General features: G+C 55.4%; 1 protein-coding gene across 1 annotated transcript in view; it reads left to right on the top strand.

The window, feature by feature from the left end:
• IGSF21 (immunoglobin superfamily member 21) overlaps window positions 1-25,963 on the top strand; it is a 140,202-nt gene that overhangs the window by 110,411 nt on the left and 3,828 nt on the right. Inside the window, exons 7-8 of the mRNA XM_077775560.1 lie at window positions 16,952-17,067; window positions 19,971-20,445. Coding sequence (XP_077631686.1) covers window positions 16,952-17,067; window positions 19,971-20,445 — 591 coding nt within the window. The remainder of the gene's footprint in view (window positions 1-16,951; window positions 17,068-19,970; window positions 20,446-25,963) is intronic.

Raw genomic sequence — 25,963 nt, 5'->3', positions numbered from 1 at the left:
CATTCTCCCTTTTTTGCGCGTTACCTTTCCACTTTCTTGCTGGCGACCTTGGAAGGAAAAAGGTTTTCGTGGGGATGAAGTTCACCCCATCTATTCATTTTCTGTTGCTTGTGCTCTGGGTCTCCTAGCTGAGGAAGCTCTGCCCAGCCCAAGGTCACAGTACACTCCTGCTTTTCTTCTAAGAGCCTTAATAATTTAAACTCATAAGTTTAAGTGTACCATCTGTTTCGCGTGAATTTTTATATGCGCTGTGGAGGAGATGGCAGCCTCTGTCAGTTGCAGGTGGGTGTCCAGTTATCCCCACATCATTTTGGAACATGCTCTTCTTTCCCCCATTGAATTGGGTTGGCGTCCTTGCCGAGAACCAGTGGACTATAAATGGGAGAGTTTATTTCTGGACTCTATTGTATTCCATCGACCTATACGTCTATCCTTACGTACTTCTGATGCTTTAAGCCCTCTGGCCATTTCTAGTCTGGCTCTGTTACTCTCCGGCTGTGACTTGGGGTGGTGGGTCCCCAGGAAGTCCTCCTGGGGCCAGTTCCTCGAGCTTTCCTGTGACAAGAGGCTCACCCTGGGCTGGTCCGTGCTCCCGGAAGAAAGGATACAACACACTGTGTGTGATGGAGCTGAGCTCACTTCCATGAGGCCAGGCCTGAGCCCAGGAATTCTAGAGGCCTGGAGCTCTGCTTTCTAAGACCAGATGTTTGAACCCTACTCTCTGGACACCCAGCCCAGTGCTCCTCTCTGGAAAAAGGACCTCCTAATTGGAGTGTCAAGGACCTCTCTTGACCTGGGAAGGAGAAATGTCCATGGCTCCAAGCGTGAGGGGAGATCTGAGCCTGCACCCCTCGAAGGTCTGCTGTTGCTGCCGTAGGGCTGAGCAGAAAAGAAGAAACACAGCCCTCCCTCTCTGAAGGATGCTAGCGGAAAAGCAGGCGGCGGGTTGCAGAGCCCGACTCGAGAAGCCCGCCCGTGCGCAGGAGAGCCAGGGGGAGACCCGTGCCTCCCAGGCAGACCCAGCTCGAGTTCGGAGTATATGGCCGTCCGGGGGGCAGCTGAGGCCAATGGAAGGAGGCCTCTGGTCTGAGAATCCCTGGGGAACCCCAAGGNAGGCCCCACCGTAGCCCGCGATGCCTGCTGGGTGGGAAATGATTAGCTCCTTCCTTGTCTTGGAGCCTGAGCGGTGGAGCTGCCTGCTGGGCTCACACTAATTACGTGACCTGGCCCCAGGCCATTGCAGTGGCCACAGGCTCCATGGAGCAAGGCTGCTATGAGGAGGAGGAGGAGGAGACATGGGCAGGATGGGACCCAAGCCAGAGCCGCAGAGGAGTTTGGGGTGCCGGGGGGGTGCAAACCCAAACCTCCACCTCCCACACCAGAAGCCCCCAGGGTCCTGAGGACCAGGCCTGGGCACTCTGGTCTCCCAAGCAAATGTCGATCCAGGCGGGTCCCCCTCCCAGCCCCCTCTCCTCCCCACCCTGCTTCCCACGCACTCTGGATGAATGACAGTGAGTGACCAAGGTCCCCCAGATTGAAACTAGGAGAAGGCTGGGTGGTCCCCAATGAAGAATTAGCCCCTCTATTCAAGTAGGTTGACTAGCCACCACGTTTACTCCCTTAGAGGACTGAGGAGTATTTGAGGGGAGGGACCTGAGATTCAGCCATACATTTTATTTATTTATTTTTTATTTATTTAAAACATTTTTTAAGGTCTTATTTATTTCTGAGAGAGAGAGAGACGGCATGAGCAGGGGAGGGTCAGAGGGAGAGGGAGATACAGAATCTGAAGAAGGCTCCAGGCTCTGAGCTAGCTGTCAGCACAGAGCCCGACGTGGGGCTCGAACCCATGAACCATGAGATCATGACCTGAGCCGAAGTCGGATGCTCAACCGACTGAGCCACACAGGCGCTCCCAGCCATACATTTTAAACCTAGTTCTGCAACTACCAGTAATAAAGGCAACAAATGTTCATTGAGCATTTACTGTATGCCAGGCCCAGTTCTGCCCTGCACCTGCGAACTCATTTAATTGTCCTCACAGCCCTCTAAGGGAGGCCCGCTATTATCTTCCTCAGTTTACAAGTGTGAAAGCAGAGACCTTAACAAACCTGCCCAAGGGCACGAGCCAAGTAAAGGTTGAACTTGATCCAGACCCAGGCAGGCTGACTCCAGAGCCCTCGGCTGAGCCACCACGCTGCACCGGCAGGTTGTTTATTTCCTCTCCTGAGCCTCAGTTTCCCTGTCTGCTAAATGGGGTTATAGTAGCGCCTCCCCGCTTGGGGCATGAAATGTACAGGCCCGTGTCCCAAGCTCACGGCGAGCGCCCCTGAAAGGGACCGTTGTTTTCACTTTCCATCTGTGTTGTCCTACCCCCCACCCTGTAAGTGTCAGGGGGGCCAGGGAATGGGGTCAGAGCCGCAGGAAGTGACACCAGGCAGTGACGACTGTGGGGTCCCAGGCTCGCACTGGTAGAGGAGGACAAGGAAACAGAGTCACAGCTGTGGTCCAGTCCCACCCCCTACCCCGTCTCGCAGTGACTCGTCCTTTCCAAGCCTCCGTTACCTCTCCTGGAAACTGGGGCAGTGAAGGTCATTGCCCCACAGGGCTGCTGTGAGGGGTAAACGAGGTGGTGGGCACAGACGGCCCTTGGCCTGGGTCGGACGGCAGGGCGGGCAGCTGGAGGGGGTGAGACAGCCCCAGCCAGCCCAGCAGGGGCGGGAGGGGGCGGGTTGCAGCTTGGGCCATGGGGGCTGGGAAGTTACGAGGTGTTTCCAAACAGAAGCCGCAGGACTTGGGGACCGATTGGAGAGCTGGGAGCAGGTGTGGAGGGGACGGCAGGACCGGGCACTGGGTGGAGATGGTCCCTGAGAAGTCGCCGATGAGACCTGCAGTCTCGCTTAGCAGACCGTGACCGCAGGAAACGGGCTGAAGGGTGGAGAAGCCAGGGCCACGCCGCCCTGCTGGGTGGAGCTTCTGAGGGGACAGCTCAAGGGGCAGGGGCTGCAGCCCAGGGCGCTGGGGCCGGGGCGGCCAGGGTCTTCCGAGACGGACGTCCGAGCACGTTCAGAGGCTGCGCACGGCCGTCTTGAGTGCCTCAGCCTGGCCAGGGAGCTGGGGAAAGGCTGCTCACTCCGCCCGCCCGCAGGCCTGCCCCAACTCAGGTCACAGGCTGAGAGCCAGTTCAGAGAGGGGCCAGACAGATGGGCTTGGGGCTCAGAGGAGCACTCTGGAGCTAACGGGGTCATCTTCCAAGGACGGTCACTTCCCAGCGTCAGCCCCAGAGGCCCGAGCCTGCTGACCGCCTCCTGGACAGGCTTCTAGAATCCTCCATCCCTCCCTCACTCAACATGGCCCTGCAAAGGAAGCATGCCCTTGACTGCAGCCCACTGTGTACTCAGCACCAGGCCTGGCACGTTCTGTTACCCACCACCCCAGCTCGAGTCTCCCCACCCCAGACAGGCCCTACGCTGACTCAGTTACAGTGGACACTCCACACTGCGCAGAGAGGGCAGGGAACCTACCCAGTGTCCCACAGCAGTGAGTGGGCAGGGATTTGAGCTCAGATCTTCTGGAAGGGGGAGCCCCCAATTTGCCCACTACATGGGGCTGCTGGGAAGACAGAGGGACCCTGCTCCTCTCTGAGTGTGGGGCAGTAGGGCTGCCACAGGAGCCCAGGCCACATACCCCCTCCACAGAGACCACGCGGAATGTTTGGCTGCACCGTCAACCACTCCTCCCAGCCATCTGGGAAGTCAGCAAGGTCAGTGTCCCCATTTGACAGAAGAGAAAACGGAGTCTGCTAATAAAGGGAGAGTAGAGTATGAACCCAAACGTTCTCTGACTTCTTCCTCCGTGGGGGCCTGTGGCCCTCAGCTGGGGTAGAGACAAGGGCTCTGAAGTCCATGCTGGGTGTGATCTGGAAAGCTGCATGACCTCTCTGATCCTTGATTGAGGCTGGAAGGAGCAGACAGCTGAGCCAAGCGGCACATCCATAGCATCAGGGAGCTGACGTGACAGAAACAGCCATTCACCCGTTCATTCCTTATCCATACATGTCCGGCTTCACCCAATATTATAAGCACCCACTATGTGCCTGCTTTGGGGGAGTAACTGAGAGATTCATCTTCACGTAGGTCAGGCAGATCATACTAGAATACGGGTGAATGCTGCAGCCGCAGTATGCCACACTTTCCCCGGCATATTACATATATTACTTCCTTTCATCTTCACTACTTTAGGAGGTAGCTGCTTGTAGCATTTCCATTTTGATAATGAGGAACCTGGCCCAGAGAGGCTAAGTAACTTGCCCAAGGTCACACAGCAAGCCAGGGAGCACCAAGCTTTTTTGTTATTCAAACCCAGACTGCCTAGCTAAGGAGCCTCCCTGCAGCCTCTCCAGAACGGCCCGCTGTGCCATCTTGAGCCAAGCTGTAGAGATTCACCTCTCCCTGAACCATCCAGGGAGCTGGCTGCCACCCCCTGAGGCCCTCACCAGCTCCCCGGGACCTTCCGTGTCTCACAGACCAGGAGGCTCAGTGCTCGTTCCGAGGTTGTCTCTCTCCACCTACTACCTGCCCCTCGCGGCCTCAGCACCCGCCCCCCCCAAGGCCCCTCCAGAGCAGGCCCACAGGTGCATCATTAAACTTTGACAGGTGTTAGGTCAGGGCGATGCTTCTTCCCCTCCACCACCGGGAGCAGGATTTAGTGTCTCCGGCAGAAGGTAAACTTCCCATCGCTGGGACAGGCCCCTTAATTACAAGTGATATGTGGCCGTTGAAACTGCGGTGCCTCCGGCCCAGTGATTTAAGGAGCAGGCATGTGTCTGAGGGTCCAGGTGTTAACAGAGCTGTATCGGAGCCGAAAAAGAGGGCAGGGCCGCTGCGGGGGGAGCGAGTCGGCCCCTGGAGGAGGGTCTGCTGCCTGTCGACAGACGCTCCTGGGGAGAGGGAACTAACCCCACCACGCACAGAAGGGGAAACTGAGGCCAGCACCGCAGGCTGCTTCGCCCTGGCAGTCAGTGGCGCTGTCTCTTCTGCCGGCTTGCAGGGCACCCCTGGACTCAGTTTCCCCATCTGTTACCTGAGGAGGCAGGGTTGCCGCACTCGCTCCCCGGGAGTGAAACCCTTAAAAACAAATAAATCCTAATAATCACAACAATGTTCATCGCAGAAGCTAGCCTTGACCGAGGGCTTATATTACGTGCCAGGCGCTGCCCTAGGTCCTTTATGAAAATTTTCGTTGATTCTCATGGGTGCTGGTGGGAGAGCGGTTGTCCGTACCCCCATTTCAAAGACGAGGAGCCCAAGGCCCCTCAAGATCCCATGGTGAGTGAGTGACAAATGGAGACTCTCAGCCCCCGTCTCTGCATCCGGGGCAGAGTCCCTGAAGGAGTCCCCGGAGAATAGGGGAGACAGAGAAGAGCACAGGTTTCCAGAATCCTGCAGAAGGAAAGTAAAGGTAATGGGGGAGGGCTAGGTTGCAAGCTGCGGGAGTGCCCAGGGAGAGGGTCTCCTCCAGGAGGAGGAATCAGGAAGGCTTCATGGAGGAGGTGGTATACAGCTGGGCCTCGCTGGCTGGGGGCAGACAAGACAGGGGCATTTGAGGCAGAAGGAGCCCTGTAGGCGATGGTGTGGGAGCAGGAAAGCCTGGCAAGTGGGGAAGACTGCTGTGTGGCAGGCCCCGAGGCCCGGGTAAGGAGGGGGCAGTCGTGACAGTGGCTGACATCTATTCAGTGCCTGCAGGCGCCGTGCCAGGGTCTAAATACCTTCCGGAAACACCCTGTCGCATAATTCAATGATCCCCATGTGATGGTGAGGAAACAGGCACAGTGGGGGTAAGGGGCCTGCCGAGGTCGCCCAGCTACTGGGTGGCAGGGAAAGGACACAGCAGCTTGGTCCCCGAGCCCAGAAAAGGCCACCACCGCTGTGGCCGGTGCCAGTGGGAGCAGTGGGAGGTGGGGAAGGGCTCTTCTGCCGTGTCAGGCCGGCCCTGCCTGCCCTCCGTCCACTAGGCGCGGCCCCAGGCAAGGGGAGAGGCCAGAGCAGGGCCCTGACCCCAGGGGCGTGTGTCCGGGGCGGCCACGGGAGCCACGTGGGCCTGGGATTTGAGAGCAGGAGTTGGGGCAGAGAAGGTATCACTGGGATTGATGGCTCCCGGCTGATTCTCCCACAGACCCAGGCCCATCAGAGGAGAGACCCCAAGTCCTGAGGACCCCATCAAGGGAGGGGCTGGCCTTGCTCTGCCGCCCAGTCCCACTGCCTCACACGCAGCCGGTCAGCACTGTCTCCTCCTCTCCAGTTGCAGACCCTCCCTGCTGTAGCTTCTGTCCGGATCTGAGCCGCAGACTTCCGCAGGGACCTAGTCCAGCCCATCCGACATCGCAGAGCGACGGATGCCCCGAGGGAAAGCCCATGGCATGTGAGGCGCGGCGCCAGGCGGGGCGCTCAGGGCCGTGAGCCTGGGCGCAGGGCTTAAGCCAGCCTCGGCACGAAAGCCAGCCTCGGTCCTTGCCGACTGGCCCACGGCGGACCACACTGCCTTGGAAAACCTCAGTTTTCGTCCCTATAAAAGGAGATAATGATCGCTACTTCCTGGGATGTGCATCAAAGCATTCAGTGTGGAACCTGTCCCCAAGAGTGGCCACGGCTGAGTGGAGACGATGGTCAAGTGCCCTCCCCACGCCACGCCCCCACCCACTGTGTGCCTGGGGACCCTGTGGGCCCCCATGTCCGGGTGCAGGATTATGCACTGAGCAAATCCTCTCCCCAGTCGCCCCTGCAAACATCAGCCCATCGCACACTCGCTGAGAATGGCCCCGTGCCCTCCTCGCCCGGGGCCTCCCAGTCAGCAGGCTGAGGGCCTCTCAGGCCAGTGGCCAGAGTGAGTGGTGTAGGCAAAGGCCAGCCGCTGGTCCAGGTCAGCGACAGAGGTTGGCGGTGGGAGTATGGTCTCACCAGTGCCAGGCAGCCTGCAAGCGTCACAAACATGAGCTTAGCTCATCCTCACGATGGCCCGGTGACTCCCAGGTACTGTGACTAGGTACCAGCACTTGTGACTAGGGACTATGACAATCCCTGTTTTACAGGTGAGAGAACCAAGGTGGGAAGGAACCTGGTGAGGGATGAGGTTAGAGGGGTCAGAGATGAATAGGGGGCCAAGGCCCTGCCCATGGGGCCCTGGCGAGGCCACGAGCACGTGCTGGATCTCCGAGACACCCCCCCAAATTGAGCCCCTCCATCCCGGCCAAGAACTGATCCCATTGGGAATGAAGCGTGACTCTGCCTCACCGAGCTCTTTAAAAAGACACAATCCGATGGATGTGCGACAAAGCAGGTGCAGGTAAAGTTCATCCAAGACCCGGGCAGTGAGTGCAGGCGTGTTCGTTGTTCAGTTATTTGAACGTCTTATCGCAAAATGTCGGGGAGAAAAAATGCACAGTCCCCATCCCACCAAATGCCCCTTCTCCATGGCTCCCCCCTCCTCTCTCACCTTGTCTCCCCTGCCCCGAACTTGCTTTATGAGAAGCAAGTGGCGAGAATGATTTACCTGACTCGGGAAATCAGTCCCGAGGTGCTGAGAGAACAGGAAGTCTCGGGCGCAGAGGCCCCTGGGAAATCCGCTGGAAGAAGGGGCTCCAAGCTGGGGCCGCTGAGTTGGCACCCTGCTGGGAGCTTGGCTGGGGGTGCACCTGCTATGGTCTTCAGTCCCCATCAGCACAGAGGCCAGGAAGCTAGCACGTGCCTAAGGAGGATGGTGACCTCAGGCCAGGTGCCCCAGGCCTGGGTGGATAAGGCCAAGGGTCAGCCCTGTTCTGAGCCCCAGAACACAAAGGCCCCGGTGCCTGGGGGCTCAGTTCTGCTGGAAAGGACAGGTTTTTCTGGGGGGAAACAGAGGTCCCCACGCTTGTTCTCTGCTCTCTGGTGAGTGTGGGGGTGGGGGAGAAAACCACAGAGCAAGATGAACTTGAACTTGAGCGGAAAGAACTTGAGCTGGGTGCGAGCCGCCTCTGGCCAGATCTTGAATGTGCTTCCCCACCAGCCAGGACCTCCCCAGGCTTCCCGAGGCTTCTGCAGGCGTTTTTCATATAGCTGCAAATATGGCACCTGGTGAAATCGCCCATGTGTGTAATATATACCTCTGGGATACATTGAAAACATCCTCCAAATAGCCAGCCTTGCTGCTATTTAAAACGGATTCATGTCACACCCCATAGATTTCATCTCTGCGGAAATGGCACCTATCATGGGCCTGAACACATTTGCTCTATTGCCACATAAACGACAATGGCGTGGCTCTCACAGCAACTGCAGCGAGGCCGCTGGGCAGGCTGCCCGCAGCCAGGAGACCCCAGGCAGGGGGAGGGTCCAATGGAACTGGCGGCCTAGGAAGCCAATCAAAAAGATGGGGAACATTGATGAGCGGCCAATCAAGGCTTGCGGGGTGGGACTTTGGGAATTTGAGGTCCTTTGACTCTGCTCAAGGAGCCGGAGTCTTCAGAGAGTTCTACCCTTGCCCTGGCTCCTGGGGCCACGAAGAGCTGAATAGAGGTTCTCGAATTCCCCCTGGGTCTTGCTGTTCCAGCCGATGATAATTGTCCCTGTTCACTGAGCACCTACTGTGGACAGAACACCCCCACCCAGTGGGTCTTATTACCCGTTAGAGATGAGCAGACCGGGGGCTCGAAAGAGTCTAATGCAGTCAGGTTCTCACCCTGAATTTGCATTAGAATCTCCTGGAAGGCTTCTTCAAACCCAGATGCCCGAACCCCACCCAGCCTCGGGGTTCTGTTTCAGCCGTCTGGCAGGGGGCTCAGGAATTTGCAGTTTACAAGTTCCGGGTTCGGCTGATGCTGCCGGTCCAGGGCACGCGCTCTGAGAGCCTCCGGGTTAAGCATGTCGTGGATGGTTCTGCACCAGAGCACGAGTCCAGATCCAACACTAGAACCTATGGCCTGCACCCCCCCTAACCCCTTCGAGCGTGTGTGCCCGCGCGCGTGCAGGATTTTATTCTCCATCAGCGGTAACCCGAGTTGGATCCCGCTCTTCCCAGCCTCACCGAGTCTCCGCCTCACATGCTGCACCCCCCGCCCCCCTGCTCCCCCAGAGCAGTCAGCCAGAGCACTCCAACTGGGGCTGTTAATTTTATCTGTGCTGCGGGAGCACGGCAGCTGTCGGGGGCGGGGCGAGGCAGGTGAGCGGGTGCTGCGGGCCAGGGGAGGGGGGCATGGATTATGCTGCGGGCAGGTCCCTCGTGACCCCGTCTGCTCAGAAAGGCCCCCGTGTCTGGGCAGGAAGGGTCCCGGGCAGTGCCCACCCACACTGGCAATGAGCTAGACCCCATCCATCAGTTGCGTCAGGGCAGGTGTCTACCCACAGTCAAGGTGGAGGGGGCCGTGGGCGGGGCTGAAGAGCCGCCAGACAACAGAGCCCCCCCCCCCCCCCGNCCCGCAGCCCATTGGAAGCACAGACGGGGAGTTTATCTGCCTTGTCACCGTCGGTGGCTCTTTGTTAGGTCTTTTTTTTCCCTTGGCTGCTATTACTACTCAGTTCAATATTTAATTTTCCCATAAACCAGAGAGTTGTGCTTTTCCCCTCTCCTTTTCCTGCTGGGATCCCCCTCCTTCTGGCGGGGTCTGCCTCTTCCTTAGGTTTCTGCCAGGGGGGAGGGCCTTGGGTGGGGCCAGAGACTTCAGCCCTTCCAAATGGGGCTGGGAGGGGCCCCTCCCCCAACCCGTTCATTCATTCATTCATTCATTCGACAAATGTTTGTTGAGCAAATCCTTGTGTGTCCGGCCCTTGGGACGTGTGACCTTGGGACATGACCACAGACAAGAAGCACCTCACGGTGCTTGCATTNGATATATGAAAGAACTAAGAATAATGATGTGTTTTGAGAAGAAATGGCAGTGTGCTGTGACAGAGAATAAATGGGGGACCCAGCTTAGATTGGGAGGTGACAATTGAGCCCATACTTGAGAGATGAGGAAGACTCAGCCGTTCAAACAGCTGAGTGGAAGGCAGCAACATATGCAGAGGCCCCCGGGGTCAGAAGGAGCTTGGGGTGTTCATTGACCTCACCCCAAATTCTCAGCGTGTTTGGAGCATGGTGGCGGGGAAGGTGGCCTTGGTCAAAGCAAGGCAGGGCCCACAGCATTCCAGGGTCTCGTGAGGTCCCTTCCACAAACAGGCTGTGTGCTTGCCTGGGCTGGGAGAAACGAAGGAAGGAAGGAAGGAACGAGACAGGAATTGAACTTGAACTCCTGTGCCACAGGCCTGCACTGGCTCCGAGGTTAGGTAGACAAAAGACAAAGCTCCAGACTTCAGGGAGCACGGTCTCCTGGAGAAACGGGACAGAATGACAGGAACCTGTGAGAATGACAAGGGGGCAGTGCTCCAGGAGTCCAGAGGATAAGCCCTAACAGGGTCCGGCACGGTTCTAGAAGGCTGCCTAGGGGGCAGTACCTAAGGCCAGCCCTCACGGATGGGGCAGAGTTAACCAGCAGAGGAGTCCCTTTGAGCCGGGCACCGAGGAGGTCAGCGAGGTACAGAAGGAAGCTTGGGCGGCTCAGTGTGAACCAGGGTGGCTGCCTGGAGGAGGTGCTCCTTCGAGCGGCGTCTTGTAGAAGCCAGAGAAACCGGTGGAGAGGATGGAAAGAAACTGAGATGGGAGCCCTCCACCCCCACCCCAAAAAAAGGACGAAATTAAAAATACAGAACGTGCAGGGACATTTATATTCATGCACAGACACTTTGATATTAAGAGGGTGGCTTTCTTTTTCCTTGAAATACGGTATAATGACTGGTTGCTGATTGAAGGGAAGGCAGTCAATAGAGCAGGCATGCTGAGAACAAAGAATGGATTTTTTGCAAATAATATAATTTTGAACTTGTCTTTTTCCTCCCCCACCCCTCCCCACATCTAATTGATTACCACCCTATGATACATGACATTCAGAGCAGGGCTGTGCTCAGCACTGTCACACAGTGGTAGCCAGGGAACCGGAGAGATTAGCCCTTCCTCCAGACAATGGCCACTCCTGGAAGGGAAAGAAATTCTCTCAGCTCAGGGAGGGGTGTGGGCCATCAAAGGGGTAATGTCTAATGCTTGTGCAGCTTATAGAAGGTTTATGTCCCTTTTCTCGTTTGCTCCTCCTCTCAAAAGTCCGGGAAGCAGAAACGTTGGCAGGGTATGTTTTATTGAGTCCATTTTATAGATGGGAAAACTGACACCCGGTGGGTCAGTTGACTTGCCCGTGGGCCCATGCGATGTTGGCAGCAGGGCCTGCACTGGACCCTTGGTGTGACTCCCTCTCAGAGCCGGGACCCCAGCAGGAGCTGGAGAGGACCCCACGGGCGGGGAGGGAGCTGAACTCTAGAAGATGCAGTTAGACACAGGCCTGCTGGGGTTGGTATAAGGACAGGTTTGTGTTCCCAGATTTCAAAGGCCACAAGATGATTTACAGAGCGGAGAACGATCACATCAGCCCCAAAGTGAGTTACGATGACCAAAACAAAGCTCTGCTTTCAAGATAAAGACAGGCAATATTTCAGAGTTAATTTCATAAAACTGATCACCAGACCATTACTTAGCTGTGTCGATGTTAACTGTCAAGGGTAAAATAACTGAATCCCCTGCCTCCCTGGATGGCCGTGGACCGGAGGCAGCAGAGGTCGGCTGTGGGGGCCGCTGAGACGGACGGGCAGCCACTTTACCTTTCCCGATGCTGTACAGAATCAGTCCAAGAAACCTCCAGCAGCAACCCTCTGTGCTTAAGACAAAGTCAAACAAAACCAGGACGTTGACTGGCTTGACCTGGGGACAGGGGGTTCAGGGGGGGTTTTGTGGTGGTGGTCTCTGTGTGACCCCGGACATGTAGAGCCGACAGGCTTCCTACTGCCCAGGGTCCGCCGTGTGCTAAGGTGTCCGGAAGTGGCTTCTAAATCCTGAAGCTCTGCCCATATCCAGGCTCTTACTACCTCCACCGCTACATTCATCCAACCCGAATATGCCTGCTCGGTGCCTCTTCACCTGAGGAGCCTCCTTCAGGGTAAATGGTGCAGGTGGGTGCTCCCCCCTCCCCCTCCCCCCCGAGAGCACCAGCACAGACACCTCTGGAGAAGCACCCTCAGGATCCACAGGAGTGAGACGCTCCTGGTGGGTGCATCAGACACTGTCACAGAAGAGTCAGGGAGATGCTGCTGAGCCGGGGATCTCGGTGGATTCCGGACCATTCTATGCCATGTGGTCACAGCCGGGCAGCCTGCTTTAACCCGCTGGTCCCAGAGCCAGCTTGGAACTCGGGATTAGTCTTGCCCAGGAAGCTGCGTGGAATTTATGCTCGTGCCTGCGGCCGGCCGTCTGCCTTTGACCAGACACTGCTCTCAGGGCCAGGGGATCGATCCCAGGCACGGGGCACATGGGAGGCTTCTTGCTTTGACCTTGGTCAGAGATTGTTAAGAGGGACAAGTGTGGAGATGAGCGTGGAGATGGGGTTCGGGTTTGGGAAGGAGTGGAGACAGAAATGAGTGCTGAGGGGAGGATGGGAAGGGGAAGGGAGTAGACAAGGGGTGGGGGTGGAGAGGGGGGCGGGGACGAAGATCCAGCTGGGGAAGGAGTCCTTGCAGAAAGACAGGAAGGGGAGGAGTGAGGGGGAGAGGGTGATGTGATGCGTGGAGGAAGCATCGGTAAGCAGCCAGGGCCTCCCGGGTGTAGACAGCCCGCTGACTGCCCACCCTCAGAGCCCTCCACCAGAAGACAGGAGGCGAGATGCAGAGTGACATTTTCTTAGGACACAGTGACTGAGGAATATGTTGATGGGAGAGGGTGGGGAGCCTGGGCTGTCCACACTGATATTAGCCGCTCTGCCGTGTCAGGGTCCACACAGCTGAAATCTGTTATTGTTTTATGAGCTTGATTAACTGTACACATTGCTAACACCTGCTCAGAAATATAACGAGGGACAGGAACACATCTCCCAATCAGAGCCTGCGTGGGCGGCGTGCGTGACGTGTGTGCAGATCTCTGGAATGGGGATGTGTGCGAGCACAGAGGTGCGTGTGTGTGCGTGCACGCGCGTGTGTGTTTTGGGTCGGGGCGCCCATGCTCTGCAAAGAACGCTGGCTGGGATTTGGAAGTCCTGGGTGCCAGGCTAGGCTCTGCCACTGACTTAAAATGTAACTGTAGGCAAATCTCCCCTCTCTGACCTCAGTTTGCTTACCTGTAAAATGGAAGGTCTAGACCAGTGATGTCCAACACCAGCTGGACATCATGCAAGCCCCATATGTAATTATAAGTTTTCTTCTCCTTTTTAATTTTTTTATGTTTATTTTTGAGAGAGACGGAGTGTGAGCAGAGGAGGGGCAGAGAGAGAGGGAGACACAGAATCCAAAACAGGTTCCAGGCTCTGAGCTGTCAGCACAGAGCCCGACGTGGGGCTCAAACCCACGAACCGAGATCATGACCTGAGCTGAAGTCAGACGCTTAACTGACTGAGCCACCCAGGCGCCCCTGTAATTATAAGTTTTCTAACCACCACATTGAGAAAAGTATTTCAAGGTGAATTAATTTTAATAATATATTAAGTCCAATAAAGCCCAAATATAGTTGCAACAGATAACCAATATAAAATATTAGTGATAACTTTGACATTCTTTTTAAAATGGTTTCCAATTTCAGTGTGTATTCTACACTTAACGGTGCACAGAGACTCAAAACAGCCACATTTCAAGTGCACAACAGCCACATGGGGTGACTTCTGCTTTGGAAGGTGCCAGTCCATGGCATCTCCTGGTCTTCTCACTAACCTGTGAATGCCTCCAAAGGCAGAGACTTTTAATTCTCCTGCCCAGTAGCAAGGAGCCTCCAGAAAGAATGTTAGTAACTAATCCTGCTAATAAATGCAAGTGACGTGTACAGGGTGCACTTTCAAAACACCTTTCAGGCACTATTTCACTGAATCATCACAGGTACCCTGTAATCCCATTTTGTGGAGGAGGAAATTGAGGTTCAGAGAGGTCAGGTAACTTCCCAAGGTCACACAGCCAGTAAGCAGTACCACTGGTATTTGAAATCTAGGTAGCCTGATTTACAGCCCACAGTTTTAACCACTGTCCTGTCCTACCTCCTGATACTAGCAATGCAAAAAATAACGAAAACTGCTAGACCAAATCACCGGGCATCTCGTAGGTATCACCTCATCTGCTCCTCAAAGCAGCCTAATCAAGGAAGGTTCTAAGGGTGTCAATGAAAGTGAGAAAGAATGAGTGATATCGAAGGTGCCTCCTGCCATTTCTGAGCCTGGAGGATTCTTGGAGGGTACCCTTAACCTCTGCACACATACCACCACGAGCGGTGGCAGAGTTTTATGCCAGAGCTCTAGCTAATTGGCATGGTCCCTTCATCTCCGGGGTAGCCGAGGTAAGTAGAGTCACCCGCAGGACAGCTCCCAAGGGACCTGGATTTCAAGGCATCCCTGAAAGCTGAGATGTGCCGGGGACACGAGTGTTCCTCGTGGCTCAGATGTGTATACGCTTGGGGCTCAAGGCACCAAGAGAAACGAGCTCTCTTTTCTTCTTCCCACAGACCAAGGTGGCACAGAGCCTCCCGTCAGAGCTGGGGCTCTGGAGTCGGGGTGCTCAGGTTCAGATCCCGACTCTGTGAACCCCGGGCGGTTCCCTGCACCTCTTCCATTTCCCATCTGTAAAATGGGAATAAAGACACACGGATGGGGAGGAGTAAATGAACTCACCCACACTGAGGGCTGAGCACAGCTCCCGGCTCCATCCTTGGTTCTTGCTGTGGGGCCTCCGGTGTTTCCCTGGAGTCTTAGAAAAGCTCGATCGCAGAACCTGGGGCTTCTGGGTAATTGAAGTGTTCCGGTGTATATTTCCCCTCTCCGAATTCCTACCCCACTTACCATCTGCTTTATACAATCTTACACTTAATTACAATTCTGCATCCATTGTTCTCCCATTGTTTCCTGTTCATTCCGCTTCCCTTGCCAATAGCACAGCACGTGGTGGCTGCCTGAACGAATGAATGGCTCATACCTGGCTTCCTTTCACGAGGCCTTAAAATAGAGTTGCCAGGCGGCTGTCACCCCCACCCCCCAGCCTGTGAGCACCTCTCGTCTCTGTGTCTGTTTTATCACAGGGCGCCTACAGCGGGCGCCTGGCGCCATGCCCGGCACCTAGTAGGTGTCAGGAAATGTTTGTTGAGCTTAATTAAACTTAACTGGGGTGAAAACCCCCTGCAGGAAGGAAAGGCTTGCGGCTCTTCATTTTCATCAAGCCACCCCCACCCACCCGCACTTGACCCAAGGCTGTTGAAGCCAAAATGGACAGCCTTCCTCAGTGAAGTTCTCAGATCCTGGCTCCCGTCCTACTGAAAGCAAGGGGGCTGGGGAAATAATAATGGGAATCCTAAGGATAGCAGATTCCTGGGGTGCCTGGGTGGCTCAGTCAGTTAAGCGTCCAGCTTCGGCTCAGGTCATGACCTCGTGGTTCATGAGTTCGAGTCCCGCGTCAGGCTCTGTGCTGACAGCTCAGAAACTGGAGCCTGCCTTGGATTCTGTGTGTCTCTCTCTCTACCCCTCCCCTGCTCTCTCGATTTCTCTCTCAAAAATAAATATTTTAAAAAAATATTTTAGAAAGAATAGCATGTGCTACCATGTGCTAAGCCCTCTCACATTTAGTTGCTGACCCTTCCTCACATACATCTGCCGAGTTTTATAACCAGTTAGAGGATTGGGGAACTAAGGCTCAGAGCTTTGGTATCTTGCCCCAGGACATGAAGGTTTGGTGACCTGGCTGGGATTTGGACCCAGGAATTCCCAATGACTCCACGTGTGTCCTTTCCAATACCCCACAGTGCCCAGGAGCCCTGGCTTTGTCACACCAGCCAGTGGTGGCCGGTGAGCAGAGCACAGAGAGCCAGGGGGAGGCGGGACCAGCCAAACTACGCCAACCTCCGGAAAGAAAGGAAGGAGGCAGCTCTTGGCTCTAAATATCTCTCCAAGTCACCCACTCTCTATTGCCCTCACCCTGCTCTAAAGGGACAGCCTGTCTAGCCTGGGTCACACTCTGTGTTTTCGGCCTCCAAAATGCAACTCTGATCATGTCGCCTCTCTTGCTTTAAACCTTCAATGGCTCCCCACTGCTCTCAGGACAAAGAAGAAAACTCATAACCAGTGATGCTGGGAACCCGCCTCTGGGGGCTGGGGCAGAGAAGAGAACACACAAAAAGCCCTGATTTGTGGCGGCGGCCAGTTTCCGTGGTGCAAAGCTGCCTATTGTGGCCGATTTCAGGCCACCAGAGCAGTCCTGAAAATGGCACATCTGGGGCTCCTGAGCTGGTAGGAACCGGCCCCAGCACATCACTGCAAGCGGTAACTTGCCGTCAGTGGGTCTGCCTGGCGCCCTGCACACCTCTCAGGCCCCCTGGGCACCGCCTCCGCCCCCCCCCTCCCCAGCTCCTTGCCCTCCCCCTCCGTGGCCTCCCTCCCACTGTCACCTACCCTTGGCTGACATGCTCCAGACCTTTACATGTGCTGTTCCCTCCACGTGCCACACTTGTCTTTCACCTTCTGTTGCCTCCTCAGGTCACAGCACAGCATCACTTCCTCATACGTGGGCAGGGGCCCCTTTACACCTGATATATCTCCTGGTATCTGATGCGCTTCGCATGTTTAATTGTATGGTCTCTTGATTAATGCCCGCCTCCTTCCCCAGCAGGCTATGGGCCCCATGAGGCAGAGCCCTCATCTGTGTGCCCGGCAGGGACATCGTTCTGACCATGGTTGATGCCGGCCGCACCTTCCGGAGTCATGCACCGCCCCTCCCCTTCGTGCTCCCAGCACCCAGCCTGGGACCTGGCCCAGCTTAGGCCATCCGTGATCTCTTCCTGAATCTTCCATTAAACCTTTGTCCTGCTGTGCTTTCCTCTTGGGCAGCCCCCCCCACCTCCATCGAAGTGGTGGCCGCGGACATGCCCGCCCCCTTCAGCCGCTACCAAGCCCAGAACTTCACGCTGGTCTGCATTGTGTCCGGAGGGAAGCCAGCGCCCGTGGTGAGTATGTCTGGAGTGCCCGCTTCCTCCTCAGTCCTTGCCGGGCCGCCCTGCTCTGTGGCTCTGTGGCTAGTCTCGCTGCTTGGCCCACAGGGTGTCACGTGGTGTCCACTCTGCAGAATAAAGGGGAGGGGGCAGGGGCCCCATAAGTTAGCCCTGAGCCATCTGCCTCGGTCTGATGCCATCTAGTCATCTGACTCGCCCAGGCGTCATGTGTCTGTCTTGCTCCCAAGATCCCAGCCCAGACAACCTCACTTCCTGGACCCTGGGGTCCCAGAACTGCGCCGTGGGTCCTTAGGGAAGCCCGGCATCAAGCACAGCCCTGCCCCACGTATTGAGCAGGATGGAGACAAACGGGGCCCAGAGAGGGGAAGGGATGTGTCCAGAGTCACCCACAATGTTCTTGATGGATGTGGGACTCAAGTTCATGCCCTCCAGCTCCAAATCCACTGTGGAGGGAGGGAGGGAAGAAGGACAGAAGGAAGGTAAGAGACAGAATCCCTTTTGGACCAACTCCGGCCCAGCCTAAGTGCTTTAAAGTCTGCCAGCCCAGCTCATGACTTGTTGTGGCCACCTCAAGGGCACTAACACGGACAACCGGGTTCTAGCCCCTGCCCTGCCCTGAGCCAGAAAGATTCCCCTCTGCTTCTCAGTTTCTGCGAGGAGGCTCAGGGAGTGGACAACATTGAAATTTTCAGCTTTTTTTTTAGAAGCAATGGGACCTGTTTGGTCTAAATGAAATACACAAAGTCCCGTGTATAAAACGTTTAAGACTGAAGGAAGGTCAAGATGCCCTTATCGACCCCTGAAGCAGCTGTGTGGAACCCATGAGCTACATACTGTTAAGGCCCCCTCCAAGATAACTATATAATACCCTTGACCCTGTGAGTTTCATGTTATCACTAGGATTAGTGAGGGGCTGGGGCTGGAGTGGAGGATAGGTAGGGTTAGAGTTCAAGGTGGGGAGACAGGTATTCCAGACCCTGACTGTCTCACAGGCATGATGCGTTGGGGTTACCTGGGGACCGATGCCAGTCTCACCCCAGGACCTAGGCCCAGATAAACCTAGCTTCTCAGGACAGGGCAGTCAACAGGTGCAGAGAAACCCAATACAGGGCAGTGGGCAGGTGCACACAGGCACAGGTTGGGCAGTAAACAGGTGTACACAGGCACAGGTGGGGCAGCGGGCAGGTGTACACAAGCACAGGTGGGCACTAGGCAGGTGCATACAGGCACAGGTGGGGCAGCGGGCAGGTGCACACAGGCACGGGTGGGCACTAGGCAGGTGCGCACAGGCACGGATGGGCAGCGGGCAGGTGCGCACAGGCACGTGTGGGCAGCGGGCAGGTGCGCACAGGCACGGGTGTACAGCGGGCAGGTGCGCACAGGCACGGGTGGGGCAGCGGGCAGGTGCGCACAGGCACGGGTGGGCAGCGGGCAGGTGTGCACAGGAATGGGTCAGTAGTAAGCAGGTGCACTTAGGTGGGGCAGGAGACAGGGGTGCTGAGATGAGCCTTTGGTAAGGCCCATCTCCCTGCACCCATACCTCATAGGCCCAAGGAGACAGGCAGATAAAAAGGCAACTTGAACCCAGCGATTGGTGAGAGCAGGAAATGGTCCCCAAGTTTCCCCCTTTGGAGCCAGTAAAGAGGTCTGGCCTCTCGAAAATCAGACAAGCTGGTCTTCTTCTCCAAAGAACAACTTCCTTTCCAGAGGACACAAAGTCTCCTCACCGCCCTGGGGCTGTGGGAAGACTCCGGCCCCCACCCCTGCCTGCTCCTGCCGTTTAAGATATGGCAGTAAAATATCCAATATTCATATATATATGTAAAAGACATTTCTTTCTCTCTTTCTCTACACACACACACACACACACACACACACACACACACGATCCTTAATTCCCCACATTCCAGGCATCTTACCTTTGCCTGGGACATCAGAACTTAAAAGAATTCTTTGGTATAAATTACAAACCTGCTTTTGAAGCACTTTTCAAAAGAAAGAAAGAAAGAAAAACCCAAAGCAGGCTATTATGTGCATATGAGATCCTTCGCTGGAGCTATAAACTCTGACAGATTCTCTGGTTCTCACATTTCATCCCCCTCCCCTGCCTCCCCCTCTCCCCACAGCCTCCCTCCTCTCCTCCCCCACATCCTCCTCCCTCCCCTCCCCTACACCAGCATCCTGAGAAAGCTGCTTCCTGCCCTCCTCTCTCCCTGTCTCCCATCGATTTATTGATCTGATTTATTAAAAAATACACCCAATCCCCACAGGCCTCTGGGCGCATGTACCAAAATAAAAGACAGCAAACTACATTAAATGCCGCCTCTCAAAACTTGGATTCCCCATTAGCAGAAAAAGCGAGAAGGCGTTTGCTTTCGCCCCATCCCCACGCTTCGCTCCCTCCCACACATGCACCTGTTTCCTTCCTTCCGGTTACAAACCTCCAAAATGTGCCCGCGGAGATCCCTTCCTCTTCATTCTTCTTCGGGTGGCTCACTTACTCTCGGGTGCCCGCCCACCTTCTGCCTCACCCACATGCTGCCCCCAGGTGGGCACAGACCTCTCCCTCGCAGCCCAGGTGGCTGCACCCTGGGCCCCTATTTCAGTACATTGTTACATTTAAGCATCCGACAGGCCTTATTCCCCCTTACAGGTAAGGAAACGGGCTCAAAGAGGCTCTCCTGCTGGTAAAGACGGAGGTGGGCTCAGCATCTGCCGCTAGGGGCTGTGTGTCCCCCTTGACCTGAGCTGGCTCAGAGTACTTGGGGTGCTGGAGGGAAAGGAATGAGGGAGAATCCATCCGGAAGGAGGAGGAGGCCCTGGGAGAAGTGGCCAGTGCCTCCGAGATCCCACTCGCAGGTCCTGAAATCTTTCGCGCCCCCTCCTTGTAATCTCAGGTTTATTTCAAACGAGACGGAGAACCCATCGACACAGTGCCCCTGTCGGAGCCGCTGGAGGCAAGCTCTGGCCCCTTCCAGGACAGCAGGCCTTTCCGCAGCCTCCTGCACCGCGACCTGGATGACACCAAGATGCAGAGGTCATTGTCCCTGCTGGACACCGAGAACCGGGGCGGGCGTCCCTACACAGAGCGCCCCGCCCGCGGCCTCACCCCAGATCCCGGCATCCTCCTCCAGCCGACCACCGAGAACATCCCAGAGACGGTGGTGAGCCGCGAGTTCCCGCGCTGGGTCCACAGCGCCGAGCCCATCTACTTCCTGCGCCACAGCCACTCGCCGGGCAGTGACGGCACCGTGGAGGTCCGTGCCCTGCTCACCTGGACGCTCAACCCGCAGATGGACAACGACGCCCTCTTCAGCTGTGAGGTCAAGCACCCAGCACTGTCGATGCCCATGCAGGCAGAGGTCACGCTGGGTAAGACTTGACAGGTGCCGCTCTCAGGCCCCCTGCAGGGCTGGGTGGTGGGGAGCCTCGGAACTGGGTCCTTGGGTTGCGGGCGGCACGGATGTGGGGAGGAGGCGGGGCAGACGGGCGTCAGGGGCAGGCACAGAGATCAGAGCTCGGTTCCTAAGGAGGTTTGCTGAGCTGGACTGGGGGATGTGGGAGGTTACAGAAGGTCAGAGGAGCTTGCTGGACGGGTCAGGAACGCTAGAAATCAGGGGAATTTGGGCAATCAGTATCAGAAATATGGAGAGTCGGAGAAGTTTGCCGAACACGTAATTATGCAGAAGAGGATCAAAGGTGGATGGTGTGGCCCCAGAGTCCTGCTCCTTGCCTCTCGTCGAGCCGCATTGTCACGGCATCTGCCCCTGACTCTTGCTTGTCCCTGCTTAGAGACCTCAGGAGCACCCCCTACAGCCAGGCCCTGTGCTCAGTGCTGGGACCTCATCAACCCACAGCCTGCCCACTACCACCCTCTCTGGACCCTCTGCGCTTCCCATTGTTCTCTGTCGAATTCAGACCTCAGGATACGACGTGCTCCAGGCGGGGAGAGCAGCCCCAGCCCTTCACTGGGCTGCGTCCCCCAGGAAAGCCGTCCCCTGCCCCTCTTGCCCAAGCCACAGCTTCCCTGGGACGGTGGCCTGCCCCACCCCCACTGAGACCAGGAAAGAGCAGCCAGAAAGGTGAGCGAGCAGCTCAGGGCTCACTTCACAGTGACGAGGGGGCTGCCCCCGGCCACCCCGCCCCCTTGCCCACCCCCGCCCCAAGCCAGATTAAAGACTTGCCTGCCCCGTCCCTGATCCCAGCCGGTTCCCTTGACTGGAGCCACGGTGGCGTGTACCCCACCCCCCCCTCATCAGAGCAAGGGCAAGGCCCGATCGCAGGCAGTGGGCACGCACGGGCGTGTGTGTGCACCCCAGGGAAGTGGGGAGTGGGCGACCCAGCAGGGCTGCCAAGACACAGGCGCCAAATCGGGGGGATGATAGAGACCCCTGGCCTGGCTTCCCATCCAACCTTGGCTGCTGTCTGTTAGTGCAATCTCAGGCCTCAGGTCCCTGAGCCTCAGTTTTCTGACGTGTTGAATGGGGAGAATAATTGTAACCGCATAACTATCAGGAGGCAGGCTCTCTGCAAGGTGATTTCCTTACAAGTTCTCCTTGCGCCTGGGCAGTGAGCCTATGGGGAGCGAGAGACGTTGTCATTAGTGACTGGAGTCAGGCTTGGAGTCGCTCTCCGTAGGTCAGCCAGCCAGGTCCGACCCCAGGCCCACATTCTTCACCTCTGTGCTCTATAGCTCACCTGCCGGGGCCGGGGCCCGTGGAGAGCACCAGGTGCTGGAGGGTCCCGAGGGAGTGGAGGGGCAGGTGACCTCAGGGCACAGAATCCAATCATCGGATCAGGGCTTTGAAGGTCAGGCCAACGAGGATCAGCATGCCTGCCACGATCGCTGCTCCTCCCTCCGTCGGGTGTCCTCCCTGGCTCAGACTCTGCTCCCCACAAGAAGACAGATGCCCAGGGGCCCCAGAATCCATCTGGGTAGATGGCAACTATGTTCTTCCCATTGATGGAGCTTGAGCCCTCGGAGTCACCCGCTTTTCTTGCTCTTCCCTCATGCTCCGCATCTAAGGCAGCATCGAGCCCCGGTAGCTCAGCCTCAGGACCTACCCCCACGTCTGCCCCTTCTGGTGGCTTCCTCTCTGGCCACCCCGTCCCCACCTGGATTTCGCAGCCTCCAGACTGGTCTTTCTGCTCCCGCTGTCATCCACCTCTGCTCTTCGTCCTGATTGAGCTACTTAAAATATAAATGAGACCCTGACACATACACACACCCACCCCAGCCCCTCCAATGGTAGACAAATAGATGAATAAAACAGAACAGAATCCAGAAATAGACCCACATAGAGAGAGTCCATTGATTTTTGACAAAGGCCCCAAGGCTGCTGAATGGGGAAAGAGAAGTCTTTTTAACAGACAGCCTTGAGCAACTGGAGAAGCTTAAGGGCAAAATGACCCCAGTCCCCTACTTCACATACACTCAAGAATTAATTTGAAATGAATCACAGGCCTAAATATGAAATGCAACATCATAAAGCTTCTAAAGCAACACACAGGAATCCAGCTTTGTGACGCTGAGGTAGGCAAGGAGTTTTTTTTTAAAGGTCACAAAGGCACCAAATGAAAAATTGAAAATTGGTAAGTTCGACTGAATCAAAATTCAAAGCTTCTGCTCATAAGAAGGCACCTTCAGGAAGATAGACAGGCAGAGAAAAAATACTCTCAATACAGATTTATGACAAAGGATTCGTATGCAGAATATATAAAGAACTACTACAGATCATGAATGGTAAGACAACTCAATTAAAAAAAAAGAGAGAATACATACAAATGGCCAATATGCATATTAAACGGTTTATAATGTCATTAATTGTCAGGAAAATTAACACTAGGACCTCAGGGAGGTACCGTTGCACCAGCAATAGAATCACTAACGTTGAAAGAACTGGTGATGTCAAATGTTGACAAGGACAAAGAACCACCAGAGCCTTCATGCATCGCTGGTGCAAATAGAAGACAGCGGCACCATCTTGGACAATTAGCACTTGCTTTCCAAGATGAAAACACTCTTACTTTATGACCTAGTAACTTCACTCCTAAGTGTTTATCCAAGACAAATGGAAATGTTACGTCCACAAACATTTAGACATGAATGTTCACGATAACAACAATAAAAACCATAAGTAACCTGAACGTCTGGAATTAGGAAGATGGGTGAACAAAACTGCGGTATAGTCATACAATAAACGACTTCTCATCAATACAAATGAACTCCTGTGATACACAACCATATGGACAGAGCTCAAGAGCATTATACCGTGTGAAACATGCCAGACAGCACGGGGTACACACTGCATGATTCCATTTGTACGATAAACTTCTAGAACGTTTAACAAAAGCCTCCAGTGATAGAAGTCAGAACAGTGTTTACCTATGGAGGGTGGTGGAAGGAGGCATAAAGGAACCTTCCGGAGGGATGACGATGTTCTAGAGTTTGATTGGGACGGTGGCTACGCAGGTGTTCGCATTAGGATTCGTCAAGTTGTGTTCTTCTGAAGAGTGCATTTCCCTGCACAACTGCTGTTATATTTAAAACCAAATCCCAGTGGTGTCCATCCGTTACCCCCCTCTGTTCTATCAGCTCCAGCCACAGGTCTGCTTCACTCTTCTGTGAATGCACCCAGCCCAGGCCCATCTCTGACTTTGCGCTGGCTTTCCTTTCTGCCTAGAATAATCTTGCCCCAGGTATTCTTAAGCCCTCTGTCACTAAGGCCTCTGTTCAGATCTTCTACTCAGAAGGTCCTTCCTTGAACACCATATCTTAAACAGCCTCTCCCTCCTGGCCCCATCAGCTCCTTACCTCCCTTTGTTCTCTGGCATCACATTTCGCTCAACCTGCAGGTATATTATGTGTTTCCTTATTCCCTGGACCCCTCACTGGAATTTAAATTCCGTGTGGACAGAGTCTCTACCTGCCTTGTTCACATGGTGCAAGGCTCAGAACAATCCCTAACATATTACTCAGTAAGCACCTGTTTAAGAATTAATTCATACTTTTCTGGGTGAAGATTAAATAAGGCAGCACATATCCAGTGCTTAGCATAGTGACAGAGTAAGCACTCAGTAAATATCAGCTACTGTTATATTCATTGTTATAGCCCCAGCATTGCCCAGCACAGTAATCAACAAAGTTTAGGTGTACCATAAAGAACTAGATGTATACAGCAGATGAATGAATGAGTGGGTGAGTGGAATGGCAAGTTTGTGGGTAGGTGTGTGGATGGATGGATGGATGGATGGATGGATGGATGGATGGATGGTATAGATGGGTGGATATGTGTGTGATATGATGAAATGATGGATGAAGAGTGGATGCATGGATGAGTGGATGGATGGATGGATGGATGGATGGATGGTTGGATGGATGGATTAGTGGATGCATGGATGGGTGGGTGCATGGGTGAGTGGATGGACAGATGGATGAGTGGATGGATGGATGGGTGGGTGGATGGAGATATTGGGTGGGTAGATGGTAAGTTCACATGAGTTGCCACTAGGTNTGGATGGATGGATGGGTGGGTGGGTGGGGAGATGGATAGATAAGTGGATGGATGGATGGATGGACGGATGGATGGATGGGTGGATAGATGGAAGTTTTAGTGAATACCCAGAATTCCTGGGGGGGAAACCTAGAGGAGGTTTTTCATGAGATTTCACAAGGCTGTTCTTGCAATGGAATCTTCAGGAGAGATAAGGTGGGCAGCCTATATAATCAGGGTCGTTTGTACTCCCCTGGACAGATGCATGCCACTTTACATTTCATGTTAGAGTCTCCTATCTGTCCTCCATTATTATTTTCAGAGCAACTCCTCAGATAGTGTAGTAACCTAGTCTCCCCCACTTACAGGTAAGGACACTGAGGCCCGACAAGTTGAACTGACACATCCAAGTCATGCTGTCAGAGGGCAGAAGGCAAGGCCCCAATCCTGGGTGCCTGGACCCCTGCTCCTTCTGTGTATCCAGGGGTGGAGAGCAGGGAAAGCCCAGGGGCCCGGAGAAGACTCTCNTCAGGAGCTGCTGGTGGCTGTTGTGGGGGTGTGAGTGGGGAGGGTGATAGCAGCTGGCCTGGCCTGTGGAAGCAACATTGGAGGCGGCAGTGACAGTGGGGGCGGAGTCCCATCTGCCGTCAAGACGTTCATTGGTCAGCAGCTGCCAGGATGGAGCCCAGAGTGAGGGCAGAGCAGACCCCTCACCTGTTCCCCAAACCCCCACCCCCACCCCGCTGTCTCCCAGGTTAGCCCCACACAGCAGCCTCTGGGAACCAGCAGCTCAGGCAGTCAGGGAGAATCCGGCTGCCCCAGTACAAGACCGCACCCTCCCCCTCCCCACCTCCCCTGGCCTCCGGGCTTCCCTCTGAAGACCCACCGAGCCCTCTGCTCCGGCCACTTACTTGCTGTGTGACCTCCGGCAGCCCACAGCCCTCCCGAGCGCCAGGCGTATTGCCTGCAAAACGGGTTTCATGCAACCCGGCCTCATAAGCTCCGTAAGGGTGGGCGTGATGGCCCTTTTAGGGAGTCTAGTGCATGTGAGGTTCCCTCCCGCCTCACTCACGAGGCCCACCCTCCGTCTGAAAGACTAGGTGGGCCTCTATCTAGCACCCAGGGCGGCGAGGAGTCCACAGGAAAGGGGTTCCCAATTCTCCAGGCAGGGGCGCCCTTGTGCGCCCTCTGCTGGCTGCCTCCGGACTTCACAGCCCTTGAGGGTTAATAAAGGGGCGAGGTGGGGGGGGACTATTTGCCCAGGCCTGGGTTTCCTTACTGGGACAATCTGGAAGGTTGGGAGGTCAATCTGGGAGGTCGCACATCGCCTGGCATGGGGTAGGCTCTCTGCAAACAGCAGCCCTCCCGCCCACCACCTCCCAACAAGCAAAAATGGG

The sequence above is a fragment of the Crocuta crocuta genome, unplaced genomic scaffold (assembly GCF_008692635.1).
Source record: "Crocuta crocuta isolate KB4526 unplaced genomic scaffold, BGI_CrCroc_1.0 scaffold127, whole genome shotgun sequence".
NCBI lineage: Eukaryota > Metazoa > Chordata > Mammalia > Carnivora > Hyaenidae > Crocuta > Crocuta crocuta.
Note: the sequence above shows the minus strand (reverse complement) of the source record. Positions and strands in the feature narration are given on the sequence as shown.